General features: G+C 44.9%; 1 protein-coding gene across 3 annotated transcripts; it reads left to right on the forward strand.

The window, feature by feature from the left end:
• The first annotated feature begins 565 nt into the window (after positions 1-565).
• TMEM268 (transmembrane protein 268) lies at positions 566-25,204 on the forward strand. 3 transcript variants are annotated; one of them, XM_075120354.1, is made up of 9 exons: positions 566-619; positions 9,305-9,634; positions 11,251-11,360; positions 14,744-14,851; positions 16,257-16,406; positions 18,162-18,272; positions 20,214-20,294; positions 22,104-22,280; positions 23,330-25,204. In XM_075120354.1, exons 2-9 carry the CDS (start codon positions 9,493-9,495, stop codon positions 23,507-23,509), a joined length of 1,059 nt encoding a protein of 352 aa, XP_074976455.1. In that variant the 5' UTR covers positions 566-619; positions 9,305-9,492; the 3' UTR covers positions 23,510-25,204. The 3 variants fall into 3 exon arrangements, with proteins under 3 accessions (XP_074976455.1, XP_074976454.1, XP_048678739.1); XM_075120353.1 differs by lacking the exon at positions 566-619 and adding an exon at positions 4,018-4,139; XM_048822782.2 differs by lacking the exon at positions 566-619 and adding an exon at positions 5,950-6,335.
• Positions 25,205-25,270: the final 66 nt, after the last annotated feature.

Genomic DNA, 25,270 nt, shown 5'->3' on the forward strand with positions numbered 1-25,270 from the left:
CAGCCATTCAGAAAGATCAGGATCCATATCCCAGCCTCAAGAGCTACATTTAATATTTGCAAATTGTGCTAAGTACCATACAAATATGGAGTCAGGGATAGTGCCTGGATTCATAGTTTATATAACCTGCTTTTGTGTGTGTTACAAGTTCTCCTGCTTGTGTCTGAGCCACAGAGAATGTGAGTCTGTTACAGCCCAAGTTAAGAAAAAGTGACTTTTTAGCTGAAGCTGTAGCAGCTCATGCTTTTAGCTCTGGAGGTCCCAGGTTCAGTCCCCAGTGTGGCAGCCAAGATGGCGGCTGTCACACTTACAATCTAAGTAGACAAGATAGGGAAAGAGATACAACCCACAGAGCAAACTGATGGTTTGCAGTATGGCATTTTATGATAAGGATAAAGACTGTCCCTACCCTAAATCACTTACAATCTGGGTTACATGGGACACAACGAGAAGGGGCATGACAGCTGGGAAGGAAGTTTACAAAGAAGATTAAATAGTGGCTCTTTTTGCAAAGTGGTCATCCAGTGTGTTTCTTTTAATTAGATTTAAGTAGTTACCATAGGACCTGGAGGCATAAGCTTTCATCACCATGGTCAGGAATGCAACTCGTTGAAAAAGGGTAAGTAGTAGGTCTGAACATTTTTAAAAAGCCAAATGTTTTATTTTGTTTTTGAAATTTTCCACGGCAGTTTTTTGGGTTTTTGGTTGTTGTTTTTTTTAACACCCATCCACTCCAAGTACCTTTTTTCAGTTTTGCGGGAAGTTTTTTATTGCATTTTCTCCTTCCTTCATATTTCCAGTGACAAAATAGAAGAGAAAGGGGGCGGGCAGGGGGAAGGGAGACAGAGGAGGAAAAAACGTCAGAAATGTTCTCTCTTAAAAAAACAAATATTTTGCAAAAATGTTCATTGAGTCAAAAAAGCCAGGTTTCATCAACCAAAAAATTTCAACCTGATCTAGGTGGAAAGTTTGTGGCGAGAACTTGGCCTTTGTGACTGCCCCTGAACACAGAGCAGAGATTTAAATTGTGCTAACTGAAATGATGTACAGGTCTCGTTGGGTTTTTTTCCCTAGTGATCGTCAGGTTCTAAGTTAATGTATCATTTGTAGGAGTAGTTCAGGTTATTCGAATGTTCACTAGCTTATGCTTGTCAGTATTGAATTGCAACTGCCATTGTTCTTCCCATTCACCTCCTTAGGTGAGATCCCTCTCATGGTCTCTAGTGTGAACTGACCTAACTGATTTTGAGTCCTCTGCAGATGTTGACACCTCACTCCTCAACCCATTTTACAGATCACTGATAAATATATTGAACAACATCACTCCTGTTTATTGCTAACCTTGCGCCAAGATGACATTGGACCAGTTTTTCCTTCTTTGTTTCTAAGATTCTTCCCCCTTCCCCCCACACACTTTATGGTTTCATTATGAAGTCTACCAGTAATTCATAACAAATGGTAAAGATCCTCAGCTGGAAGATACACCTTTTACAGTAGCTGAGACTCTGGCCTAAAATGTTAAAGAACAATAAAATCTGTGCCCCTTCCCCCCAATAACAATAGTTTGTCTAGAAAGACAATCCTTCAAAACACCTTATGGAAAGGAAAGAAATAACCCCCCTTTTTTTTGTATTAATCTCATGCAGTAAATATGGTTTCTCAGACTGGCTTGAGAATAATAATTAGATAGATATTAAATTACAGTCAGCTACCTCAAAATATCTATTAAGGAATCTGTTGGATCAATATCAGAGCTGTTAGCCAGACTGAAAACTGCTAGCTTCCTTATTTTTAATTTGAGATGCAAGAAAGGGTTTTTGCATCACCATAATCAAAAAACAATCTACCTCATCTTGGCAGGAAATAAGACTCAGGTAGAAAAAGCAAGAACTGCACATTCTCCATTAAGCAAGGTCAATTTTTGATCTCAGATGTAGAATTTGAGAAACATCTTGAAATATAATAATTAAACCTAATGGCTCCTGATCCTTGGGTTCTGATGGGCTACACCCAGCACTGGACCAGAGAGAGAGAGACAGTGTGTGTATATTGTGAGGGAAGATACAAAGGAAGATTTGATACTGTAATGAGGGTTCTCAGGGCTTCCAGGGGCCTTTCTGCTTTAGGAGTGTTGCCGGCACCCAGTGCCGAGAGGCAAAACAACAGCAGGGGTTGGTTCGCTACCCGGTGTGCTTCACCCAATAATCACAACGGGGTGGAGAAGCAGAAAAGTTTATTTGAAGCTTCAAAAAGGTACAGGGAGAATAGAATCTCAAATCCTGCACACAGAGCAGGAAGTTACACAGGCTTTTACACATCCTTTCTTCAGCATACTTATCCAATAGCAAGCTGCCCTAAGTATCCATATAGCCAGCCAATCCAGTTACCAGCTAGTTCCCTTGTTTTTTGTATCATTTGTTAAACTATACATAAAGCTGCTTTATTCAGCATTTTTCTTCCATATCTGCCCTGTTTGGCCTTGTTTAGTTTCAGGCAGTCTGACTCTGTAACATATTGTTGCAGATCCTCAGCCTAACTGCTGTGAGAGCCTCCAGGCGGGGGGGGGGGCAAGGACACTTGGGCCTAGTACGCAGCGCTCCTGCGAGTGCCTCCAGGCCAGGGGGGTGGTGCCAAGGACACTTGGGCCTAGTGCGAGGGGGCTTCATCGACACTCGTGGTCTTCCATCCCCTCGAGTTACCTAGTGGCCATGCCCCAGTGTCCCCAACAGGGGTGTGCATGCCTTTGGAGACTTTGAAATTCTTAGGCTCAGCATGGAGGCTGTTTGAGAAATTGTAACCATCTCCTTATTTGTGACTTCAGGGCCTTTTAGGCTAGTAGTTTCCTTATTTTTTTGCTTTTCTGAAGTAACAGGAGTTGGCACTGGAGATCTCTAAGGGGGAAAGGCTATGGAAAGCAGGAGACTTAATGCTCTTGAACCACTAGGCTATGGCAGCCCCATCACTCCAGGTGGATGCACAAAATGGCAGATGCACAAGCTGCAGGCCACTCCAACTTACCTGCATAAAAGCAGCTGGAGTCATGTCCTCGTCCCTGGGTAGGATCCCAAGTTTTCTCCCTGCTTGCACAACAGAACCACTAGGTTTAAGCTTCCTCTGCATCCATGGAAGGTGCTGGCAGGATTTGCCCCTCTGCTAAATCTCTGGTCCCTTTGAAATCCATTGGAATTTTGCCACTTAGAATCATAGAATATCAGGGTTGGAAGGAACCTCAGGAGGTCATCTAGTTCAATCCCCGGCTCAAAGCAGAACCAACCCCAACTAAATCATCCCGGCCAGGGCTTTGCATCAAGGGGGCTGGGCTTTGGCTCTGAGATCAGCTCCCAAAGGTAATTTTTGCTCAAGGGTACCAGAGTTTATGCACTGTAGCTAATCAGAAAGTAAGCAGCCACAGAGATGCAATGTCATTTTTATTACCCCCATCTGTGGTTTGCCACAGGCTGTTTTTAATAACCTGCTTACAGTAGCCTTTCTAAACTCCGTGCCCCTGTTTTATTGCTATGCCTGGATCCTTATCTGGGGGAGAAGAGAAGGCAGATGCAGTTACTCGTTCTGATGCAATTGCACCCTGAGCTTTGCCTACCTGTGTCTGTAGAGGGGAGATGATACTGCGTGCTAATGACAACAGAGAGGCAGTCTGCAGTGGTCAATGTAATAAGCCCCCCTGCAGATGAGCGGCTATAAAGTCAAAGCTGCTCCAGTGTTTCAGAGAACACGTTGCCTAGTAATGGTCAGAGTAAACCGAGCTAGAGAAATTCCAGGCTACGAGAGAATCACAGGGGGCGCAGGCACAGTAAGTGGAGCTCATCTTTTTTTTATTTTAGTCACCATTCACGAGTATAAAGAAGTGTGCTACAATCCTGGATTAGATCTGTCTCGTGCCTCCCCAGAACCACTTGCGTTTGCTTGTTTCTGGTGCATCCCAATTCTATGGCAACCTCATGATTACAGACAGTGTAAAATGAACCTTCTCCCTTCCCACTCCACCCCTTTGCTTGGGGGAAGCTGTAATCCTGGTGTTGCATATTACACAATGGAGAGAAACCTATGGCGTGACTCCCTCTGATTTTATGGCTGATCCCGTCACATTTCTCTGGGAGAAGCTGGGCTGGACGCAGCAGGTAGGGAAATGGTACAGTGTGTGTCCTTTGGGTCAGCTGATTGTGCATCCTGATGTTTTGAATCAGATGCGAGTAGTCCATAACTAGGATCTGATCTAGGCCAGGTCTATGTTACAAACTTTTGCTGGCACAGCTATGCCAGTCAGGGGAACGAAGGGGTGGGTTCCCTGACTGATGTCGCTGTGCTGGCAAAACCCCCTAGAATAGACACAGTTATACTGGTAAGATGGTGCTTTTACCAGGATAATTTATTTCACCTGGGGTGTATGGAAGGGGGCAGGGGGACGGGGGACTGAAATAAGCCAACAAAAGCAGTTTTCCTGGTATGTGCTTTGTCCCCACAAGGAGTGCCTTACTGGTGTAGTATACTGGTATTCTATATCAGCTAAAGGCTCCTAATATAGACTTGGCCTTAGACCCACTACCAACCCTACTAAAGTGATTGGGAGTCTTTCCACCCACTACAATGGATCATCCCTAATGCAAAACTAACACATCTTTCCTTGGTCTCTCTGTGCAGCAGTTTATTTGTAAGGGAAGCCAGGAAAATGTCCTAGTTTGATGGTCGATTCTTGTAAACAGCCAATAAATTCCCAGGGCTGGGTATGTATGCCCCCTTCCTCCTATCTACATTTGTCTTTTTGTTTGCATGACCATTTTCTTAGTACTGTATATTACTCCCCAATCTTGAGCAATTGGTGTGAAATCTCTATGTATTTCAGAGAGAGAAGTGTTTGCCACAGCTTTGCTTAATTCCTGCCTTCTGTAACTTGGAAGGGGATATGCATGGCAGCCTTGGCTGTCTTTAAAGAAAACAGCCCGGCCACTGCCATCAGTGTGTATTCACTGGGCTTGTTTCGCAGGGATGAGTGCACAGTTTGGTACCACTCAACAACAGCGTTGTGTGTGTGTATGTGTGTGTGTTTGTGTGTGTGTGTATGTAGTTTGGGGATGACTGATGGGGCAGAGCCTTCAGTGAGAGCAATGAATCAGAACCTTGATCAAACTAGTTATTTCTTATGAGTCAAATATTCTGGTAAAGGAAATGTCATCCTGCTGGAAATGAGCGCAGTCAGTGAAGACAAGTTTCACGGTGCTCAGTGTCAGCAGTCATCTTCTGAAGGCTTTCACTGCAGACTCCAAAGGTGCAGTCCCATTGTTAAAGCTTTGCTTTGGCTAATAAACCCATGGCAGTTTAGATGATGCAGCCCTGGGGTTTGCAGCTGAGAATACAAGGTGACCCTCATCTTCTTGTTTAAGGGAAAGTGTCCCCTTTGGACCATGCTGACGATCAGCTTCCTGTACCTCCACTAAGCCTGTGAGGTTTAACCCCAGCTCTGAACTCCCCCAGACTTTGAGGTATTTGAAATCCAGAGTCTCTACAGTTGTAACAGATGGGGAAACACTATGTAGGCACTCTATGGGGTTAAAACCACTATATACAACATGCTTAGGGGAAAACTCTCACGCACATGAGCTGTTTTGCAAGTTGGTGCCTGCAATGCAGTATAATGAAAGTGAGAGGCAGGGTGGGGGCGAATATGCTGCTCTGACTTCCGTGGGTTGCACCAGTATATTCATTTGGATCAGGGCAAATGAGGATGATTTATTTCTGCAGCAGCCACACTGTACAATAGCCAACAAGAAAGAGGTCGCCATCCCAAGGTTCAACAGTTTTAAGGCACAAGGGGTACGGTGTTGGACATGCTCATGCAAAAGACAGTAGGAGAGAAGGAAGTGAATGGTGTGAACTCATTGGATACAGAAGACAACACCGAATAGGTGAGCTTTTAGAGGTCTCTTGAAGGACAAGGGGGATGGATTCATAGATTCATAGATATTAAGGTCAGAAGGGACCATTATGATCATCCAGTCTGGATATTGTTGAACATTAATCTGGATCTTAGCTAAGAACATGAGGTGTCACAAAAGGAACTGCAATAGCCCAGAGTGAGTGAAGGAGACAAAGGGAGTAGTTACACTAGTAGATTGGCAGCGCATATGGAATGGGAGGGAGCATAGGAGGAGACAAAGGCAGACTCCCAGAGAACTTTGGAGGTGAAGAGGAGAACCCAAGAAGAGAGGAAGGGAGAGTGGAGTTGGAAGAAGGACCGGGGGAGACAGATCTCCACAGAGGGGCATTGCTTCCACACTAACGGAGAACCCCGTGGAATGAGATATACGCTAGATAAAAAGGTAATGGGGAAGCTATGGAATCGGCACCCTCTTCCTGGGTAGGAGGGGCTAGCTCCCTGCAGCAGCTCCCCTGATGTCTGTGAACTGCCAGCACGCATTGCATGCTCTGAGCCAGCTGTTCCAGCTGAAGTTTTCTCCAATGGGAAGCTCTTTTCGTGTGACTGACATGTCTAACCCTGCAAATCCCGATTCAGCTGTCGCTTTATATGCCACCAGCATTGATGGCACGTTTAGTTGGTGTATGTTTCTTAACTCTGCTGTGGTTTGGTTGTCTCTTGTTCTCCTTTTTCATTGTCCTTCCAGTTTGCCACCAAAGGGTAGGAATTGAGGGCGAGGCCCGGAGGGAGAGTCTTTTGACTTGGGGAGAAGAGTTTATTTCACCCTCAATCAAGGCAAATAGGATGGAGAGTGGTTTATTTTTGTTTGTTCGGTTGGTTTTTTGAGAACAAGAATGTTCCTTTTTTGGGCTGGCATCAGGGTGATGTGATCTGGTGGAGAAGGGCTTGGGGGTGTGTGTGTGTGTGTAAATAGCTGCTGTCAAAATGGAGATATTTCATGGTATTTCCTGCCACAGCTGATCACTCATTTTCTTGAGATTGCACGAATACTCACCCTCCTAAGCGCTCAGTCTGCACAATGCCACTGCTGAATGGGTCAAATTCACATACACCTCTCCTGTTGTGCCAAAATATCAGAGCTTTACTTCTTTAACTGTGAGTTTCCTGTCCTTTGTGGGCTCCTGCTGCAATCATAACGATCTTTTAATGTAGTTTCTGTTGCATCAGTTTCCTGTTTGATTGCACTTTAGCTGATGACTATCATGGATTTATGTGACTGGGTTAAACCTCAGTGACACCAAGGGATGCAAACAGAGCAATCCCGTATCTGATTGTGGCACAGCATTGATAGGCTTTGTGCGGCAGCCCTGCAGCTGCAACACAGGCTCTTGGGAACACAAGACAGGAGAAAAGGGCAGAGAAGTGAAGAGTAATTGTGGTGCATCATCCGTGTTCTAATAGAGATGCAGATGAGCCTCATGCACGCAGGGCAGTTACTGATGCAGGACAAGCCTCAGAACATTCAGATGCTCATTTTGGATAAGCACCCACAGTCTGGCTGCTGATTTGAACTATACAAACCTCCTGCATCAGCAACATTTAACTCAAAAGCTCACAAGCACCATGTCACGGTCCAGGCCACCTGTCCCTGTATCCAGCAAGAATGCCTACTTTTAGGGTTCTGGCTCCCAGCCACCAGCTCTCTTGGGCGGACACCCCATCTTGCTTCCTTCTGATTGGGCAGAACTGTTTCCCACCTACACTGTGAGCTCCCCAGCAAGTTAGACTGCCTAAGCAGGCCTGCTTTGCTTTCTCCTCCGAGGCTATAAACAGCATAATTGCCCATAATTATAAGATACCACACAGCTTTTCTAAGCAAGCGCATTTAGTCTTAAGGTGAAAGCATTACAAAAAAAAACATATTAAAACACTAAAGAAACCTACATGCATGCTAATAATCTTACCAGAGACTACCCCCACCGCCCTGCCCAACCCCAGCAAGGGCTCTGCGGGTGGGGCAATCCTTCAAACCCACCAAGGGGGTTTGCTGTGGTTACAAGTTCCTAACAACATTAACAACATTAACATACCCCCCCCCCCGGTATTTCCTAGGAAACCCGATCAACTAAAAATTCATTCGTGTCTGGTACATTGTTTAAATGAGTCCTTTGAAGCTCATAATACGTCCCAGGGTTTACATTGGTCATGTGTCTCTCTTAGCGACATCTACCTCCCACAATAATACATAAACATTTGCATTTTTAATCCAATGTACAGTAGAACCTCAGAGTTACGAACACCTTGGGAATGGAGGTTGTTCGTAGTTCTGAAATGTTCATAACTGAACAAAATGCTATGGCTGTTCTTTCAAAAGTTTACAACTGAACATTAACTTAATACAGCTTTGAAACTTTACTCTGCAGAAGAAAATGCTGCTTTCTCTTTATTTTTTAGTAGTTTACACTTAACAGAGCACTGTACTGAATTTGCTCTTTTGTGTGTGTGTGTGTGTGTGTGTGTGTGTATGTCTCTGCTGCTGTCCAGTTGCGTACTTCCGGTTCCAAATGAGGTGTGTGGTTGACTGGTCAGTTTGTCACTCTGGTGTTCGGAACTCTGAGGTGCTACTGTGCTCCTAAAATCCTTACATTTAATCCAATCAGGTTTGTCTAGGATAATGTCATATCTGACACACACTGTCTCTCTCACAGGGCTGTGTGACTACTGTTTCTGGAACTGAGAACTGAAATGCACAGGCGAGGGTGCAAATGAGAAAAAAAGTTACCCTGGCATTTCTGACCCAGCACAAAGGTTCCCTGAGGGTGCTGGGTGGAAGTCCTAGTCTGTTTGTCACTCTCTCTTCGCATCTGTAATGTTCCCATCACTGTGTCATCATTTCTTATCTGAATTGGTTTTCTCTTTCTCACACAGTCGTCCATTATGATGCACCTGCTCAGTGTCCAGTATTTACAGTTCAATGACTTGACTGCTTTAAAACATCAGTAATGTGTATTCTCACTGGCCCTGATCCTACTCCCATGGAAGAAAATGGCCAAGCTCCCCACTGGCTTCAACAGGCTCAGGATAGGCCCATTTGTGGATTAATTGCCTACAAAATGTGCATGATCATGTTTAATTAAAGGACAGTCTTCCCCATGGGCAAAGAGGGCTGTTGCCTCATAGACGGGAGGTGTGGATGCCTGGCACCCATGCCTGCAGCAGCATACATAAACATGGGGATGACATGGGTATGCTTTATCCATGAGGACTCTGGAGCTGACCCAAGAGTACTCCATTAATCATTTGGGCATAGTCCATCAGGAGCAGAGTGCACAGTGCTCCTAAGAGCTTGTATGCTGCTGTGCTACAAGGTCTTTTTATGCAAGATGGTGTCATTTCTGTTCCCCCTTGCAGGCAAGATTGTGACTCCCTTGCTCAAATCAAGTCATATATTACATCGCAAGCATATCAATGGGACTTTTCTTCAGTGTGAATAAGAGTATCACAGTCCAGTCCACAGCAAGGAGAACAGTCTTTAACTGGGTGTTTCTATGCTGTAAAAGAGGAAAGGGGAAGAATTATGAATATAGAGTGTTGGATTTATGACTGCAGGAGATAGCGGTCCGCATGAAGCCCGTTTCTTCACCATGGCCTGTGAAAGCCAAGCAGATGGAGCTGAGAAACAAAGTCCCATCTCCTACTGTGGGACCCATGCAGGTGAAAGCTCCCTTCACTGGGTGAAAGGTAAGCAAACAGCTCCAACTATTGATTGCAACGACATTCTGAATCAGGTGGCATTAAACTAAGAGAAATTGCATTTTTTTTTCTTCAGGGCTGCTCATTTTCAACAGAAGGAATATAACCATTATAATAATTAAGCAAAAATAAAGAACACATACCATGGCCAAAAATTACAAAAACGTGGCTAGTAATTTTGGGTAGCCCAAGTTTGGGGAGCCCAGCGTGGTACACTTTAACGAGGCCTACTTCTCAGGAGTGCCCTGCTGAAAATTAGATCCCTTTAAGGCATCACAGTTGGGGCACCCAAAGCCATAAATCGCTTGTGAAGATTTTAGCCTGGATTTGTAAAGCGACTGACAAAATCTTGCTCTGTTTTTGTTGCTTAACACAACGACACTCCTTTAGAAACGGACTGAAGTCCTGTGCCCAGCTGATACAATCAGAGCACTTCGCTCCTGTAGCACGTTTCATGGATAGATCGCCAAGTGGTTGCCCTGTGCAGATCCAGCTGCAGGATCAGGGCCCAAGGTTTCAAAGTGATTTTGAAAGACATTAGTGGGAGCTGCAGGTGCTCAGCTCATCTGGAAATGAAGCCATGTAAACATTTTGAAAAAGGGTCTGTTCATTCTGAGCGTCTCCGTTTCTGGTTTGCCCAGTTTGAGACACCTAGTAGCTAATGCCTGATCGGCAGAGGTGCTGAGCACTCACAGCTCCCACGGGCATCAACTGAAGTTGCAGGATGCTCAGCACCTTTGAAAATCACTGGGGGCTAAAGCTGGGCACCCAGAATTATTAGACTTTGTCCTGAGTAACTTGCCTAAGGTCACGGAGTGGGTGAGCGGCAGGGCGGAGAATAGAACCCAGGCTTGCCGACTCCTGCTCCTGGCTTTCTGATGATGTAGTTCATCTCAGCAAACACATAGAACATTGTTTCATTCACATACCCTTGAAATATGCCTATTCCACGGATTTTAATCTGAATGGGCCACACCTTTGTGTGAGAAGGAATTTAGCTTCCTTGTTGTTAGCCAACACAGGGAAACCTCGGGTGGGGCAGAGCTGGTGCAGAGGGTGGGGCAAGGTGTGCCATGGGTAGGAGTTAGTGGGGTAGAGTCTACGGTGTTCTGCCTTGTCCTCTGCCAAGACAGCAGTGCCTTAAACCCAGTTTCTCAAAGGTATTTAGGCACCTAGATACCATTGAAATCAATGGGAGTTAGGCTCCTAAGTACTTTCAAGGAGCTGGGCCTTAAAGCCATTTGTCACGGATCTTCACAGCTGTTTTGAGTGGGTTGAACCCATTGTCTCATCACCCACTGGACTGGCACATGATCCCTTCCCAGGTCAGGTCACATCCTCTTTGGGCACGTGTAGGATTTGGTCTCCTTACCTTTCAGCCCTTGGTCCCTCCAATACAGCCAGAAGGCTGCGCAGCTCTTCATGTTGTGATTTTCTTCGAAATGATAGAGGAAGAATTCAGAGTCCGTCACATGCTGAGAGCTTCTCAGCACAATCTGCCACTTCCTCAATTTGCAAGCCCACTTCAGCGCTCAAGAGGAAAACACACCACAGACCAGTCCCTTTTGATCACACTCAGCCTTCTCCTCCGATTCCTTTTGCAGAGTTCCACAATGGCCAAGTGCTTATGGTTCTCACTGCTAGCAATACCTGCTCTTCCACCTTCTTTGATCTGGAGCTTTGTGCAGAGAAACTGAAGACCTTTGGAATTCAGGTTAGCTCCTCACTGGGAACCTGGCTACTTGATGGCTTACTGGGGTGATGGGTATTCTGATGCCTGTGTCACTTGCCCTTGTTACAAGAAATCAGGGTCTACTTCATATCTGTCACGCAGAAGTATAGATGGCCTATAGAAAGAGGGCTATCACTTACACCTGGGCACTCCTAGTGACTTCAGTTGTCTTTTGTGTGTGTCACAAGTCGATGTCTAAATTATTCAGCCATCTAAGTGCTGCATCACTGAGGGTAGCAAGGTGTTGCAGCTCACACTCCAGTCTTCTAATTGTGCACTCCTCTACATTTGACTGTCTGCATCGCTGGCCTGCAGTCATGTTGGCTTAGCCCAGGAGTGGGCAAACTATGGCCCGGAGGCTGCATCTGGCCCTTCAGACATTTTAATCCAGCCTTTGAACTCCTGCCAGGGAATGGGGTCAGGAGCTTGCTCTATGCGGCTCCCCTCTGCACATGCTGCCCCCACCCCAAGCACCGCCCCCGCAGCTCCTACTGGCCAGGAAACGGGGCCAATGGGAGCTACAGGGGCAGCGTCGGTGGACGGGGCAGCGGGCAGAGCCTCCTGGCCATGCCTCCGTGTAGGAGCCAGACGAGGGACATGCCGCTACTTCTGGAAGCTGCTTGAGGTAAGCGCCGCCTGGAGCCTGCACCCCTGACCTCCTCCCACACCCCAGCCCTGATCCCTCTCCTGCCATCTGAACCCCTTGGTCCCACCCTCCTGCACCCCAATGCCCACATCCCTGGCCAGAGTCCTCACACACTCCCGCACCCAACCCCCAATTTCGTGAGCATTCATGGCCCACCATACAATTTTCCTATCCAGAAGTGGCCTTTGGGCCAAAAAGTTTGCCCACCCCTGGCTTAGCCCAATTGTCACAACTTATTACCTTCAGAGAGGTTGGGTGTGTATAAATTTCAGCTGCGTCTGAGAAAGTGATATTACAAAGTACAATGATAGTGCTTTGAGATCCTCTGGTGATAAGTGCTCTGTATAACTCAGGGCTTGTCTACATGCGGAGTTGAGTCAGTTGAATGGCTGTGATTTTAAACGAGTGCATATAAACAAGCCCTGCAGCTCATAACAATCAATTTGCAGACACCTAGAAGATAATAAGGTGTTAAGTAACAGTCAGCACAGATTTGTAAGAACACCTTTCTTTGACAGGGTAACAAGTTTTGTGGATAGTGGGGAAGCGGTAGATGTGGTATATCTTGACTTTAGTAAGGCTTTTGATACTGTCTTGCATGATCTTCTCATAAACAAATTAGGGAAATGCAACCTAGATGGAGCTACTACAAGGTGGGTGCAAAACTGGTTGGAAAACTGTTCCCAGAGAGTAGTTATCCGTGGTTCACAGTCAAACTGGAAGGGCATAATGAGTGGGGTCCCACAGAGATCAGTTCTGGGTCTGGTTCTGTTCAATATCTTCATCAATGATTTAGACAAAGGCATAGAGAGTACACTTATAAAGTTTGTGGATGATACCAAGCTGGGAGGGGTTGCAAGTGCTTTGGAGGGTAGGATTAAAATTCAAAATGATCTGGACAAACTGGAGAAATGGTCTGAAGTAAGTAGGATGAAATTCAATAAGGACAAATGCAAAGTACTTCACTTAGGAGGAACAATCAGTTACACACGTACAAAATGGGAAGGAGTATTGTGGAAAGGGATCTGGAGGTCATAGTGGATCACAAGCTAAATATGAGTTAACAATGTAATGCTGTTGCGAAAAAAAAAAAGCAAACATCATTCTGGGATGTATTAATAGGAGTGTTGTAAGCAAGACACGAGAAGTAATTCTTCTGCTCTACCCCGCTCTGATTAGGCCTCAGCTGCAGTATTGTGTCCAGTTCTGGGCGCCACATTTCAGGAAGGATGTGGACACATTGGAGAAATTCCAGAGAAGAGCAACAAAAATGAATAAAGGTCGAGAAAACATGAACTATGAGAGAAGATTGAAAAAATTGGGTTGGTTTAGTCTGGAAAAGAGAAGACAGAGAGGGGACATGATAACAGTTTTCAAGTTCATAAAAGGTTGTTACAAGGAGGAGGGAGAAAAATTGTTCTCCTTAAGCTCTGATGCTAGGACAAGCAGCAACGGGCTTAAATTGCAGCAAGGGAGGTTTAGGTTGGACATTAGGAAAAACTTTCTAAGTGTCAGAGTGGTTAAGCACTGGAATAAATTGCCTAGGGAAGTTGTGGAATCTCCATCATTGGAGATTTTAAAGAGCAGGTTAGAGAAACACCTGTCAGGGATGGCCTAGATAATACTTAGTCCTGCCATGAGTGCAGGGGACTGGACTAGATGACCTCTCGAGGTCCCTTCCAGTCCTACGATTCTTTGGTTCTCTAGTCTGTTTCACTAAAAGACCTGATCTTAGCACTAAAAGATCCAATCTTGCTCGCACTGAAGTCAATGGTCAAACTCCCAGTGGCTCAAATGGGAGCAAGGATGGGCCTGTTGTTAGTGGAGAGAGACTTGAGTAACATGCTTGCCCATGGTCAGTGAGCAGTTAGACAAACCATTCATTGTGCTAAAGACAGAAAGGGATGGAGCAGAGCTGGAGGTATCTGTGATGGACACAGCATTGCAAACTGTCACCTTTAAATATGATCTTGGTCTGACATGAATTCCCATGATGGGTTCTTTTGCAGTTTCATATCAATACAGTGATTCTGCCTCACAAAGAGTTTCACTGCTTTCAGGGCAAACTAGGCTGACTGCATGAGCAGGGCAATGAATTATACACTATTACTTAACACTCAGTCCTTGTTCACACACACTCTCTCTTTAGTTAAATGGGTGCAGACCCTTGTGTGGACTCTCTTATTTCAGTTTAAAAGGGGCTTATTTCAGTTTGGCTGAAACCTGTTCCTTATGGACTTCAGCTAAACCAAAAGGTTTGATTAAACCAATATAAGAATGTTCAGACAGTCTTTTGCACGGATTTAACTAAGTTGGTTTAAAATCCCATCAGTTAAATTTCTGCAACTGGTGCAACTCTGCAGGTAGATGTATCCTTAGTTATACAGAAAGCAGCTTTCAACTGCGGATCTCAAAGCACTTTACAAAGGTTGGTGGTATTATTTACAAATGGGGAAACTGAGGCACAAATAGGTTTTGAGGGCAGATTTTTATCTCTGTTATACCAGTATAAATGAGATCAGAATTTGGGCCAATGTCCCTTGTTTGGAGGCAGAGTCTGGGACATAGGCCAATCCTATCGAATCTCCAATCTCATAATCTAATAATGTGAAATGCCGGCCTGGCTCTTGGCTATTGCCATTCAGCTCGACTTCTGATTGTTCTTAGAGATCTGCATAAAAAAGTGGGTGGGATTTGTTTGTTTTTGGTTTCTGAACAGATGACAATGGATCAGTGGAGGAACTTAATTCAAAACGCCATTCTGGAACCTGAAGTAAGAAGATACATGTTCTACAACTCCAGAGCTTTTGGGATAGCCATTGCTGTGGTAAGCATCACGGCCCCTCATTCAGGTTAATTGGTATTAGGGTGACCAGATGTCCTGATTTTATAGGGACAGTCCTAATATTTGGGGCTTTTTCTTATATAGGTTCATAATATCTCCACCCCCGTCCCGATTTTTCACACTTGCTTTCTGGTCACCCTAATTGGTACGTGCCATTACTGATATACAATGAAAATTGCCTTGGGGATTTTCATAGGAGCCTAAGGGAGTTAGGTGCCATTTCAATGGGAGTTTGGAGAAGGGAATGAATTTTCAAAGGCACAAATGGGAGTTAAGTGTCCACCCCCCATTGACTTTCAGTGGGAGTTGAGCACCTAACTCCCTGAGGCCCCTTTGAAACTTCCATCTTGCAGAGATTGCTGTATAATGAGGCAGGTATGCCCACGGCCCACTTTTCAGGCGTCCCACCACAGGCAGTCAGTTAGCAAAGCTTTCGCTGTGGTGGCTTTAATGGGGATGGAACTCATTTACCAGAAGCATCTGCCTCATCCCATCCTTCTCAGCTCTCAAACATCATCCGAAAACACTCTGGACCTCATCTCATTTACCCTGAGGTCTTCACACTTCTCTGGCAGGCCCAAGGAGTCTTAAAATGGGACTAAATTATATTTTCACCATCTTTCAGGCCCCTTCTCATGAACAGGGTGGAGTGGCCCTTGTGTAAATAATAATCAAGTGCTCCTTTCTCAGAGGTATTTTTTTAATGTCAGCCATTGTATTTTCGCTAATGCTGCAGTGTTTAGATTTTTAATATTTTTCTGTTTGGTATTATTGATCTATCCTGTCTAATTGATCTATCTACCCCATATAACATTGTACCACACTGTATCATACCTACCTTTCAGTCCATCTCTAATCTATACGTTCCATCAGGCAACATCCTGTCTTAAGATACTACTCCAAGGTATCCCCAAATGAATACGACTCTGCTCTGCCTTCATTAGTCCCTCGAGTGGTCCCTTGAGGCAGGTGCCACTGTACATTGTTTTTGCATTATTGTATTTTAATTTTCTTGGCAGTACCCTTCGTGCTTTGGTGTGGGAACTTTATAAACACAGTGACTATAAGAAGTATTATTTTCAATACACCTTGGGGAATCCGTTTCTTACTAGAAATGGAGGAACTTGGTTGAAATCCTAAGTATGAAACACCATCAAGAATTCATCTACTGTCTTTGATGATCAGGAGCTCATTCAATCCCGACTCTCATTCTAGACCTCTCTCCCCCATGTTTCTTATTAGAAGGACCTTTTGTCCATTAACCCTCTGAAAATCCCTGGTAATTTATCTAATTTATGAGAAGGGAACTTTCTTGTTCTCTTGACCTTTCTTCTGCTTTCGCTATTTTTGTGAGTATTGTTTTCTGAGTCTCTCTGGGTCTTTTCAGATTTTCTACATCTCAATCTGGGCAAATATTTACTCCACCATGCAGCTGTATTCCTTTGGGTGCCACTGGGAAGTCAGCATTCTGGTGACGTTGGCTGCCATAGCACTCACTATAGTTGTTATATTGATTATTGACCAACATCAAAGGAAGGTAAGGAGAAATTTCTCACTTGTTCCATTATGTAACAACGTATTTCTTTCCAAGCAAACAGTTAGGGAACAAGGTAATTGCCTAAAAGTATTTGAAGAGCATAATTGCCAAGAAGGGATGAAATATTTTAGAATGGGCACAGTATAATTAGAATAACCAATGGGGTGCCAAGATAAAGTTAGGCTGCATATTAGAAAAAATAGAATCATAGAATCATAGAATCATAGAATATAAGGGTTGGAAGGGACCCCAGAAGGCCATCTAGTCCAACCCCCTGCTCAAAGCAGGACCAATTCCCAGTTAAATCATCCCAGCCAGGGCTTTGTCAAGCCTGACCTTAAAAACCTCTAAGGAAGGAGATTCTACCACCTCCCTAGGTAACGCATTCCAGTGTTTCACCACCCTCATAGTGAAAAAGTTTTTCCTAATATCCAATCTAAACCTCCCCCACTGTAACTTGAGACCATTACTCCTCGTTCTGTCATCTGATACCATTGAGAACAGTCTAGAGCCATCCTCTTTGGAACCCCCTTTCAGGTAGTTGAAAACAGCTATCAAATCCCCCCTCATTCTTCTCTTCTGCAGGCTAAACAATCCCAGCTCCCTCAGCCTCTCCTCATAACTCATATGTTCCAGATCCCTAATCATTTTTGTTGCCCTTCGCTGGACTCTCTCCAATTTATCCACATCCTTCTTGAAGTGTGGGGCCCAAAACTGGACACAGTACTCCAGATGAGGCCTCACCAATGTCGAATAGAGGGGAACGATCACGTCCCTCGATCTGCTCGCTATGCCCCTACTTATACATCCCAAAATGCCATTGGCCTTCTTGGCAACAAGGGCACACTGCTGACTCATATCCAGCTTCTCGTCCACTGTCACCCCTAGGTCCTTTTCCGCAGAACTGCTGCCTAGCCATTCGGTCCCTAGTCTGTAGCTGTGCATTGGGTTCTTCCGTCCTAAGTGCAGGACCCTGCACTTATCCTTATTGAACCTCATCAGATTTCTTTTGGCCCAATCCTCCAATTTGTCTAGGTCCTTCTGTATCCTATCCCTCCCCTCCAGTGTATCTACCACTCCTCCCAGTTTAGTATCATCCGCAAATTTGCTGAGAGTGCAATCCACACCATCCTCCAGATCATTTATGAAGATATTGAACAAAACCGGCCCCAGGACCAACCCTTGGGGCACTCCACTTGATACCGGCTGCCAACTAGACATGGAGCCATTGATCACTACCCGTTGAGCCCTAGGGCTTGATCCGTAGCCCACTGAAGTCAATGAGAACCTTACAGAGACTAGGATGGACTTTGGATCAAGTGCTGAATGATGAGAGCTATAGATTTAATCTTCCAAAGAAAGAAGTGGAAGCTCCATTGTTTGAAATATTGAAACCTAGACTGGAAGATATACAGGACTGTCTGAGATAATCCTGAACTGACTGGTGCGGGAAGGAACAGGAACAATGATTTTACAAGTCATTTCCCTCTCCATCTTCTGGGATTATATCACATTTTGTGGTGGGAGCGCTGGTTGAATAGACCTGGTATGTAAACTTGCTTCAATGGCAGCAGAGTTAGGCCAGAGCTGAGTGTCTCTGAAAAGACTACCTGAAATGGATAGTTTCTCTCATTGCTTTGTTTTCAGGGACTTAGGACTTTGGACCATCAGAGTCACCGACTCTTTACAATTCCTGGTTGCAGGCTGGCCTGGAAAGTCACCGTGGGACATGCTAACATCTTTGTTATTTAACAGATACATGTGAATACTGATGTGAGGCTGGCAGCCGCCAATGAAGTCTTCATGAAGCACAACTTACTTCTGGGGGTTGCAGATGCCATGGACAGGCACCAGAATGTTCTACAGGTATCCTTTCTGGGTGAGACAATTTCCCCTCATTGCTGGTGCTTGCAGATAAGGAGGTATTTATCATCAGTCTCCTCATCAAAGAGGTTCTCCAGAGGTTTTTTTTTCATATCTAGGGACTGATCCACTGAAGATAATGACTCCAACTGAGTTCAGTGGGCTTCTTTATTATTTGTTGAGTGCCAGCAGGGCACTCAGGGTTGTACAAATATAAAGGAACATGTGGTCCCTGCCCCTAGAGCTTACATTCTATGTTGCAAAGACAAACTCATTAAGGCACCAAATACACCATTTTCACAAGTGCCTCCTGACTCTGCGTGCCCTACTTTAGACACTTTAAAGGGGCCTGATTTTAAGAGGATGAGTGCTCAGTGCTTTCAGAAAATTGGGCCTCTTTAAGACATCTCAAATTGCCCCCCACCCGCAACATAGAGGGACACCAAATTAGTAGGTACTTCTAAAAATTTAGGCCCAGAGGACCAAATGAAAATGAGTCTCAGACCCACTTTTTAAAGAGAACTTTTGTGGATTATTGCACAAGAGCTTAGAAGACGTGCAGTTGAAGAAGGGGGTTGAAGAAGGGGACAAGAAAACAGAGACTGTCCTCCGAGCATAAGAGGCAGCATGGGAGAAGGCACAATGATTAGAAATGGAGAGGAAACCAAGAGCTGATAGGGGAGTAGGAAGAAATTAGGAGAGATGCAAGCAGGAGGGGAGTTATGCGAAGTCTTGAAGGTGAGGGTGACACACTTGAGAATTTGAACTAGATGTCTGGACAAACCTGGCTACACCGCTAACTAATCAGGGTGGCTAATGGAATAGGCTCTGGGCTCCATGCATGTGTGCTGGGCTTGTCGGAGAGCAGAACTAGGCCCAAGGATGTATATTTTTATCCGTTTTACTCCAGTGTTTGACTATATCTTTTCTCAGCTTTCATATTGCTTTGGAATTCCCTTGATCATGCAAAGGAAGACTATAGATGTGTAAACCCCCCCCCCCATTGCCCAAAATTGGAGCACCTCATTCTTCCCTGCTCAGGGACTCCGTGGCCACCCCCCCCAAGGATCAGTGGGTCCTGGTTTCCGAGTGACTGATGCCTCCATCTAGTGGCTGGGAGCACAAAGCCAGCAACTTCTAGGTTATTAGGTCACAAGTACAGCAAATCAAGGACTACACAAAAATAAACCACAGTTTATTCCCTGGACCAGACAGAGGTCATTTAAAAGAAGGGGAAGGGAACAGGTAAAGGTCTCAGAGAAAAAGGCCCCAGCCACTCCCAGAACAACCACTAAAACTCCCAAACAAGAAATACCCCCATCAGACTCTCCCCACAGACCTGACCAGGGAAGTGGGGCTGAAGCTCAGGTTGTAGGCCTGGTATCCCTGTCTATGCATCCAACCACTCTCATGTCCAGCTGTCCCCATTAGCTGGGCAGTAATGAGGCCTGGCTGACCCCTGGCTCCCAGTGCAGGGGGGCCTATGGGCACTACTGGTTTTTCAGCCCCCCTGGATGTAGCTTCTTGGGCTTAAACTCACCATTGTGGAGGGGAGGCTCTGTTTTGGCCATCTGACCGGGTCAGTCAAAATGGCTGCCTCTCCTGCAGCTGTGGAGAGCAACAATCAGTCTCCTTCCCCTCTGGCTCTCCCTCCCTGGTCACTTGACCCCTCAGAGTGAGCTTCACAGTGCAGGCTCTTTGGGGCCAGAAGTTGGTCACCCCCATGTGCCAGTCCAGTTCCTAGGTGTGTCCCTCCAGCACAAGCAGATAGGCAATACCAGTCTTTGCCTGTGGGAGCTGTGCCTTGTCTCCCAAAGTCCCCAAACTTGGCAGGCAGTGGGTACAGATAGATACATTGCTAGCTCAAAAGATGGAGCATTAAGGAATTGTATTGGTGTCTGTCCTGTAAAATGCTCCTTCCTTAACGTTCTCCACCATCGTCAGCTTTGCTTTGTCCATTTCAACTTGGAGCAGTGTCTTCACTCCTTAGCAGGCTATATTACAGAACTGAAGAGAAACCACCAGGTAAGTGATGCTTGGAGCAATCTGAGCTGACTGTGCTACATACAACCTCTAGAATTCGGAATAAATGAGGGGTATAGTGCATGGGACAAGTTCCCAAGTATACTCTGGTTGCCTTACCCCGCTCTAGTAACACAAAACAGCCAGAAACATGGCTTCACCAGCCAGCTGAGCTGGGTTTGTGGCTGCTTTGCATCATTGGAACAGCCCAAAGACGCCAGTATGGTGGTGAATTGAGCTCTGTGTGTTGATCTGAAAGTGAATCTAATACAAATAAAAAGGATCACCTGTTTGAATTTCCTTGTGATCAGGCCCCTGTTGTAAATTTCTTCATCTAGGGCCAGATTTTTAGAAATGCATGTCGCAAATCAATGGTATTCATCCATGTCCAGTTCACGTGCAATTTGGTGCACACATTTCTATAAATCTGTCCCTTGATAATGAAACATAACAATTTAATGAAAGAAAATGCAGAAGAATCAGGGCCAGATTTTGATACCTGTACTCACATTGAGTAGTACCTAACTTCCTGAGCCGTGTGACTGAAATCAATGGGACAGCTCAAGGAGTAAGAGACGAGGCTGTTTGACTGAAGTTATATAATCTAATCCCTTCAAAAACTGCTCTAGCTCTTCTCCACTAGGACGTGCACGAATGTGTAAATTCCACCCTGTAGTGTCATGACTGGTAATGAGCCCAGGTCCCAGTGTGTGGTTCAAATCCCCACTCCTATAATTCTCTGAAATCTGAAGAAGGCCCTTTGCAGAAGTGATGGATACAGCAATGGGTGGAATGCAACAAGCAAACTGAACAACCTAACAGGCATGGCACATTTCAGACAAAAGCATGATTATTTATTATTTGTGTAGGGCTGGACTGTGAATGTCTTGATAGTGTGCAGTTACTCACACAAGTAACACAGCTGAAATGGCTGGGTTTATTTGTGTGAGATACTGCTGACCCATGTGAGTATGGGGGTCACAACCTGATCTAAGAAAAGGAGGACTTGTGGCACCTTAGAGACTAACCAATTTATTTGAGCATAAGCTTTCGTGATCTGTAGTCCTGGCAATATGCCGGGTGCTGTACAAAATAGAGACCTAGTCCCTCCTGCAGGGAGGTTAAATTCTAGCTAGACGCACAGCACGTGTTAGACAAAGTACGCACCACCTGATGAAATGCAGCTCCGCGCTCAAAGCAGTGTGGGTGGCTCTAACATATTTTTAGGCTTGGCAGAATTCAATGTTTATTTTTTAAATAATGTTGACATATACTATGGATGTTTATTTTTAAGCACTTTTTCAATCTCTATCGATTTAAATTTTCACATTTGCAGAAAATTGTGGGGGCAGAGTGTCAGACAATAGAGTAGGCTGGAGGCAGACAATAATTATTTAAGGGCAGGAGGCATGGAGATACAAAAAGGTAAAGCTTGATGACTGTTAGAACATTAATTGTCAACATCGTATGTCAAAGCAGAGAAAGTAAATATCCTTAAATCAGACAGTCATTCTCCAGTGGCATTTTCTGTACTTTGCCTGTTAGTAAATTTCTATTAACATTGATGGAAATATTTTTTCATTGGTTTGGGTGTGTGCGCGTGCGTGCAGTGAAATGGACATTCGCCGATAAAAATCGAATCCTTCCAAGCGTACATCTTTTTCATGCCCTTCTTTCCTGGGTGGATAATTGTGGGTAACTGTGCAGCACCAGATCCTATAAATTACCCTTGCCAGGTACTCAGAGAGGAAAGGCAGAAAGACAATGCTGCCCACCTTTGGAGATCCCAAGAGCTCTCCTTGTGTTTTTCAGTCAGCCCTGAGGCACAATCTGGACCAGTTCTGTGTCACTATGGAGACAGTGATCCAGTCGGGTCAGGGGAGAGGAAAGGAGAGTTCGTCTGAAGAGTCACCTCTTCTACCCAATGACAAGAAAGGGACTCTGGCATGCAGTGAACTGCTCCAGCTCATTCCAGAGGGAGCTCCAGAGGTAACGTGGAGCTAAGCAGCAAACATTTTCTCTCTGGCTTAGCAAGAAAGCTTCAGTGGGATGGGTTTGATTGACTGTACATTTTTATACGCAGAGCTATTAAGTGAATTTAGTGCTGGTGACAGCCCTGGAAACGGAAGCCCTCTAGCTATCTCTAGAACAATATGAGCTGTGGCAAAGCAAGCTTGCCCCCGGCTCCATCCCTGCCAACTTGGCTCAGCCCTGACTCCCTGTCAGGAAGAGGTTGTTCAGTCTCCATGGCCCACTTAGTCCTTTGCCTCTCAGCTGGATCTGTCCGCTAATAACAAGTGTGGGGGCTGTTCTGTGAGGCTGACACCAGCATGCTGAATCATTTCACATTGGGCCCAACATGGCTCTTGGATGGTAATAACATTCTATCTCTGCTGACCTGAGCTGTATTTGAAGCAGTGACTTAGCCAGCACTGTACTCCATTACTGTTCCTTTGAGCCATCTAGTAACCTCACTTATATTGCCATTAAGGACAGAGGGCCTGATCCACATTTGCAGTAAGGCAGTGTAAAGGTGTGTACACTTTAAAGTGACTGTAACTTAGACCCCTTTACATAGCCAGAATGGTGTAAATGTAATCAAGAATCAGACCCAGATAAACTTAAGCTGAGTGCAGCCAGGATCCCCTTGCTTTACGGGGACTTTCCTCAGTATTTCCAGCCCCTTGTGTTCATCCCATTTTTCATACAAGAAATATAGCTACAAAATGTCTTTGGTGGCTTTTGCACTATCTGCTGTTGTAGGAGCATCTGTTTTGGGGCTGGATCAGGAATAGTAAGGAGAAATGCATTAAGAGTTATCATTTAGTATCCAATACATCATCGACTGGGGGGCAAGATGTCTCCTTGGCAGGAGATATTGGCACCAATATCTAAAAGGTCTTTTTCGTCTTTGATTCCTATGATTGCCCCAAGACTTTATCACCATGGATAAATCACCCTAGAACTCTGTCACCATGGGCACTGTGAAGGTATTGATGTGTGGAGTGCCTCTGATGTTGATCTCATTCTTGTTCCAGGTGATGGCTCAGCAGCTGTTGGTGATCTTCAGTGGCTATTACATCAGACTCTTGATCAGTGGTCAACTCCCTCAGGTCATCATGTTAAGGCATGTGGAACACATGAATATCCCCTGCCTTTGCCAGTTCATAGAGACGAATGTGCTTGACACAGGACACTGTTGGTTCAAGGCCAGGTGACGTGAGGGGCCTGGAATGAGTTGTTGCAATTAATACTGTTCAAATACAGAGGTCCATGGAAGAAGCCAGGGCATAGGGAAGTCCCGGAGAGAGATGCAACTGCATCAGGGATTTGTTTTGACCAATGAGAGGTCAGTAATGAGGTGGAGGACATGACTTTAGTTAAATATTCAAAATCCCATTCAGAGACAATAAAAGAGACAGACACCTAACTGCCTTCTTGCAGAGGAGCAAAATCTCATGTGAAGAAGTGAATTGGGCTGCTTACAAATGTGCCTTCCTTACTTCTCGTCAGGTCTGTTGGCCGTCCAATACAAATAGTTTCATTTAAGTGTGTTTGTAATGAGCTATCAACTCATGCTGGCAATAGTGCAAGTAAGGATCATGCCTGGATGATACACAGCATATAAAGTTCATATTGTTGAATGTTTAATGCAAGGAACATGGCAAGATCATGGCTAGTTAAGTTTCCTCTTTTATGCTCCACTCATGTTCCTTTCATCATGCATGTGTGATCCTTGCATTTTTCCCAGCATGGGCAAATAACCTGGCTATTGTCTTTATTTTCTTGCACAGACATGCTCTATTTTATTTGGCACTGGAGATCAGAGCATGACATCTCTCATGCTTGCTCCACCCCAGCAGAAACTCACAAACTCTTAGCATTCCATTTGTTCTGGACTTCTGTTGGTATTTGTTGTTTGCTAGGCATGGACACTGCACTCAGCACTGTACAAAACACAGAAGATGTCACGACCTCTGACCTGGAGAATTGTTAACCTAGGAGCATGATCAGAAACATCCCCCACTCCCTTTTACTCTATCAGGAGTTAGGGGTGATGAACAACTTCCAGAAGGTGCTCAGCATCTCGCATTATTAGGCCTTTTAAAAACAGACAACATGAAGCACACTAAAAAATCTAAAGCAAAGTTCTTTATTGAGCATCTTTTCTTCAGTTTTGGGACAGTATTTTGGGGTTTTTTTTTGCTATCATTTTAAATGACATGGAAAAGGAATTAGTTTTAAGCAGGAGACCAAAGTGTCTGCTTGTTACCGGGTTAATTTAATAAACAGCAAGTGAACAAAGTGCTTAAATTATACAAGTAATTGCATCCTGGAGTAATAACCGTGACTGGGCAATCAACATACAAGTCAGACGTGGCTCATGCTTTCCATCTGAATCCATCGGACAACTGCAGACTCTGTCAGCTGGTTTCAGCAGGTAAACTTAAGGCTATAGTTCCATGGAGGAACTGATCCAGTACACATGGCAATAGGGATTTACATGACCTCACGACCATGACAGGCTGTATCTGTAAGATTGTAGTAGCTGCCTTAGGCACCCAGACGACCTAGTGACGATCAGGGTATATGGAGCTAGACAGTCAGTTGTAATGACGTGCTCCTGCCCTGTTATTTCTAATTGTAAAGTCCCCTGAATATCTTATTTCTGTTGATGAAACACATTCATTTGTAATTTGCCTCTCCATGGAGGCACTTAAAGATATAATTTAAACCAAGATTCAAGCACTCTTTCCTATTACATAGGAACATGGGAATTGCTAGACCACATCAGACTAGTGTGATCCAGCTCAGTATCTTGTCTCCGACAGGGGCCCCTGCCAGACGTTTTTGATGACAGAGCAAGAAAATCCATTGGGAACAATAAAAAAGTAACCTGCTCCCAGGAGAAATTCTGTCCTTACCCTCCTCGTTGGTCTATGCCCTGAAATGTGCGGTTTATGTCCCCTATAACTATT

This window comes from Caretta caretta, chromosome 16 (genome assembly GCF_965140235.1).
Source record: "Caretta caretta isolate rCarCar2 chromosome 16, rCarCar1.hap1, whole genome shotgun sequence".
NCBI classification, from domain to species: domain Eukaryota; kingdom Metazoa; phylum Chordata; order Testudines; family Cheloniidae; genus Caretta; species Caretta caretta.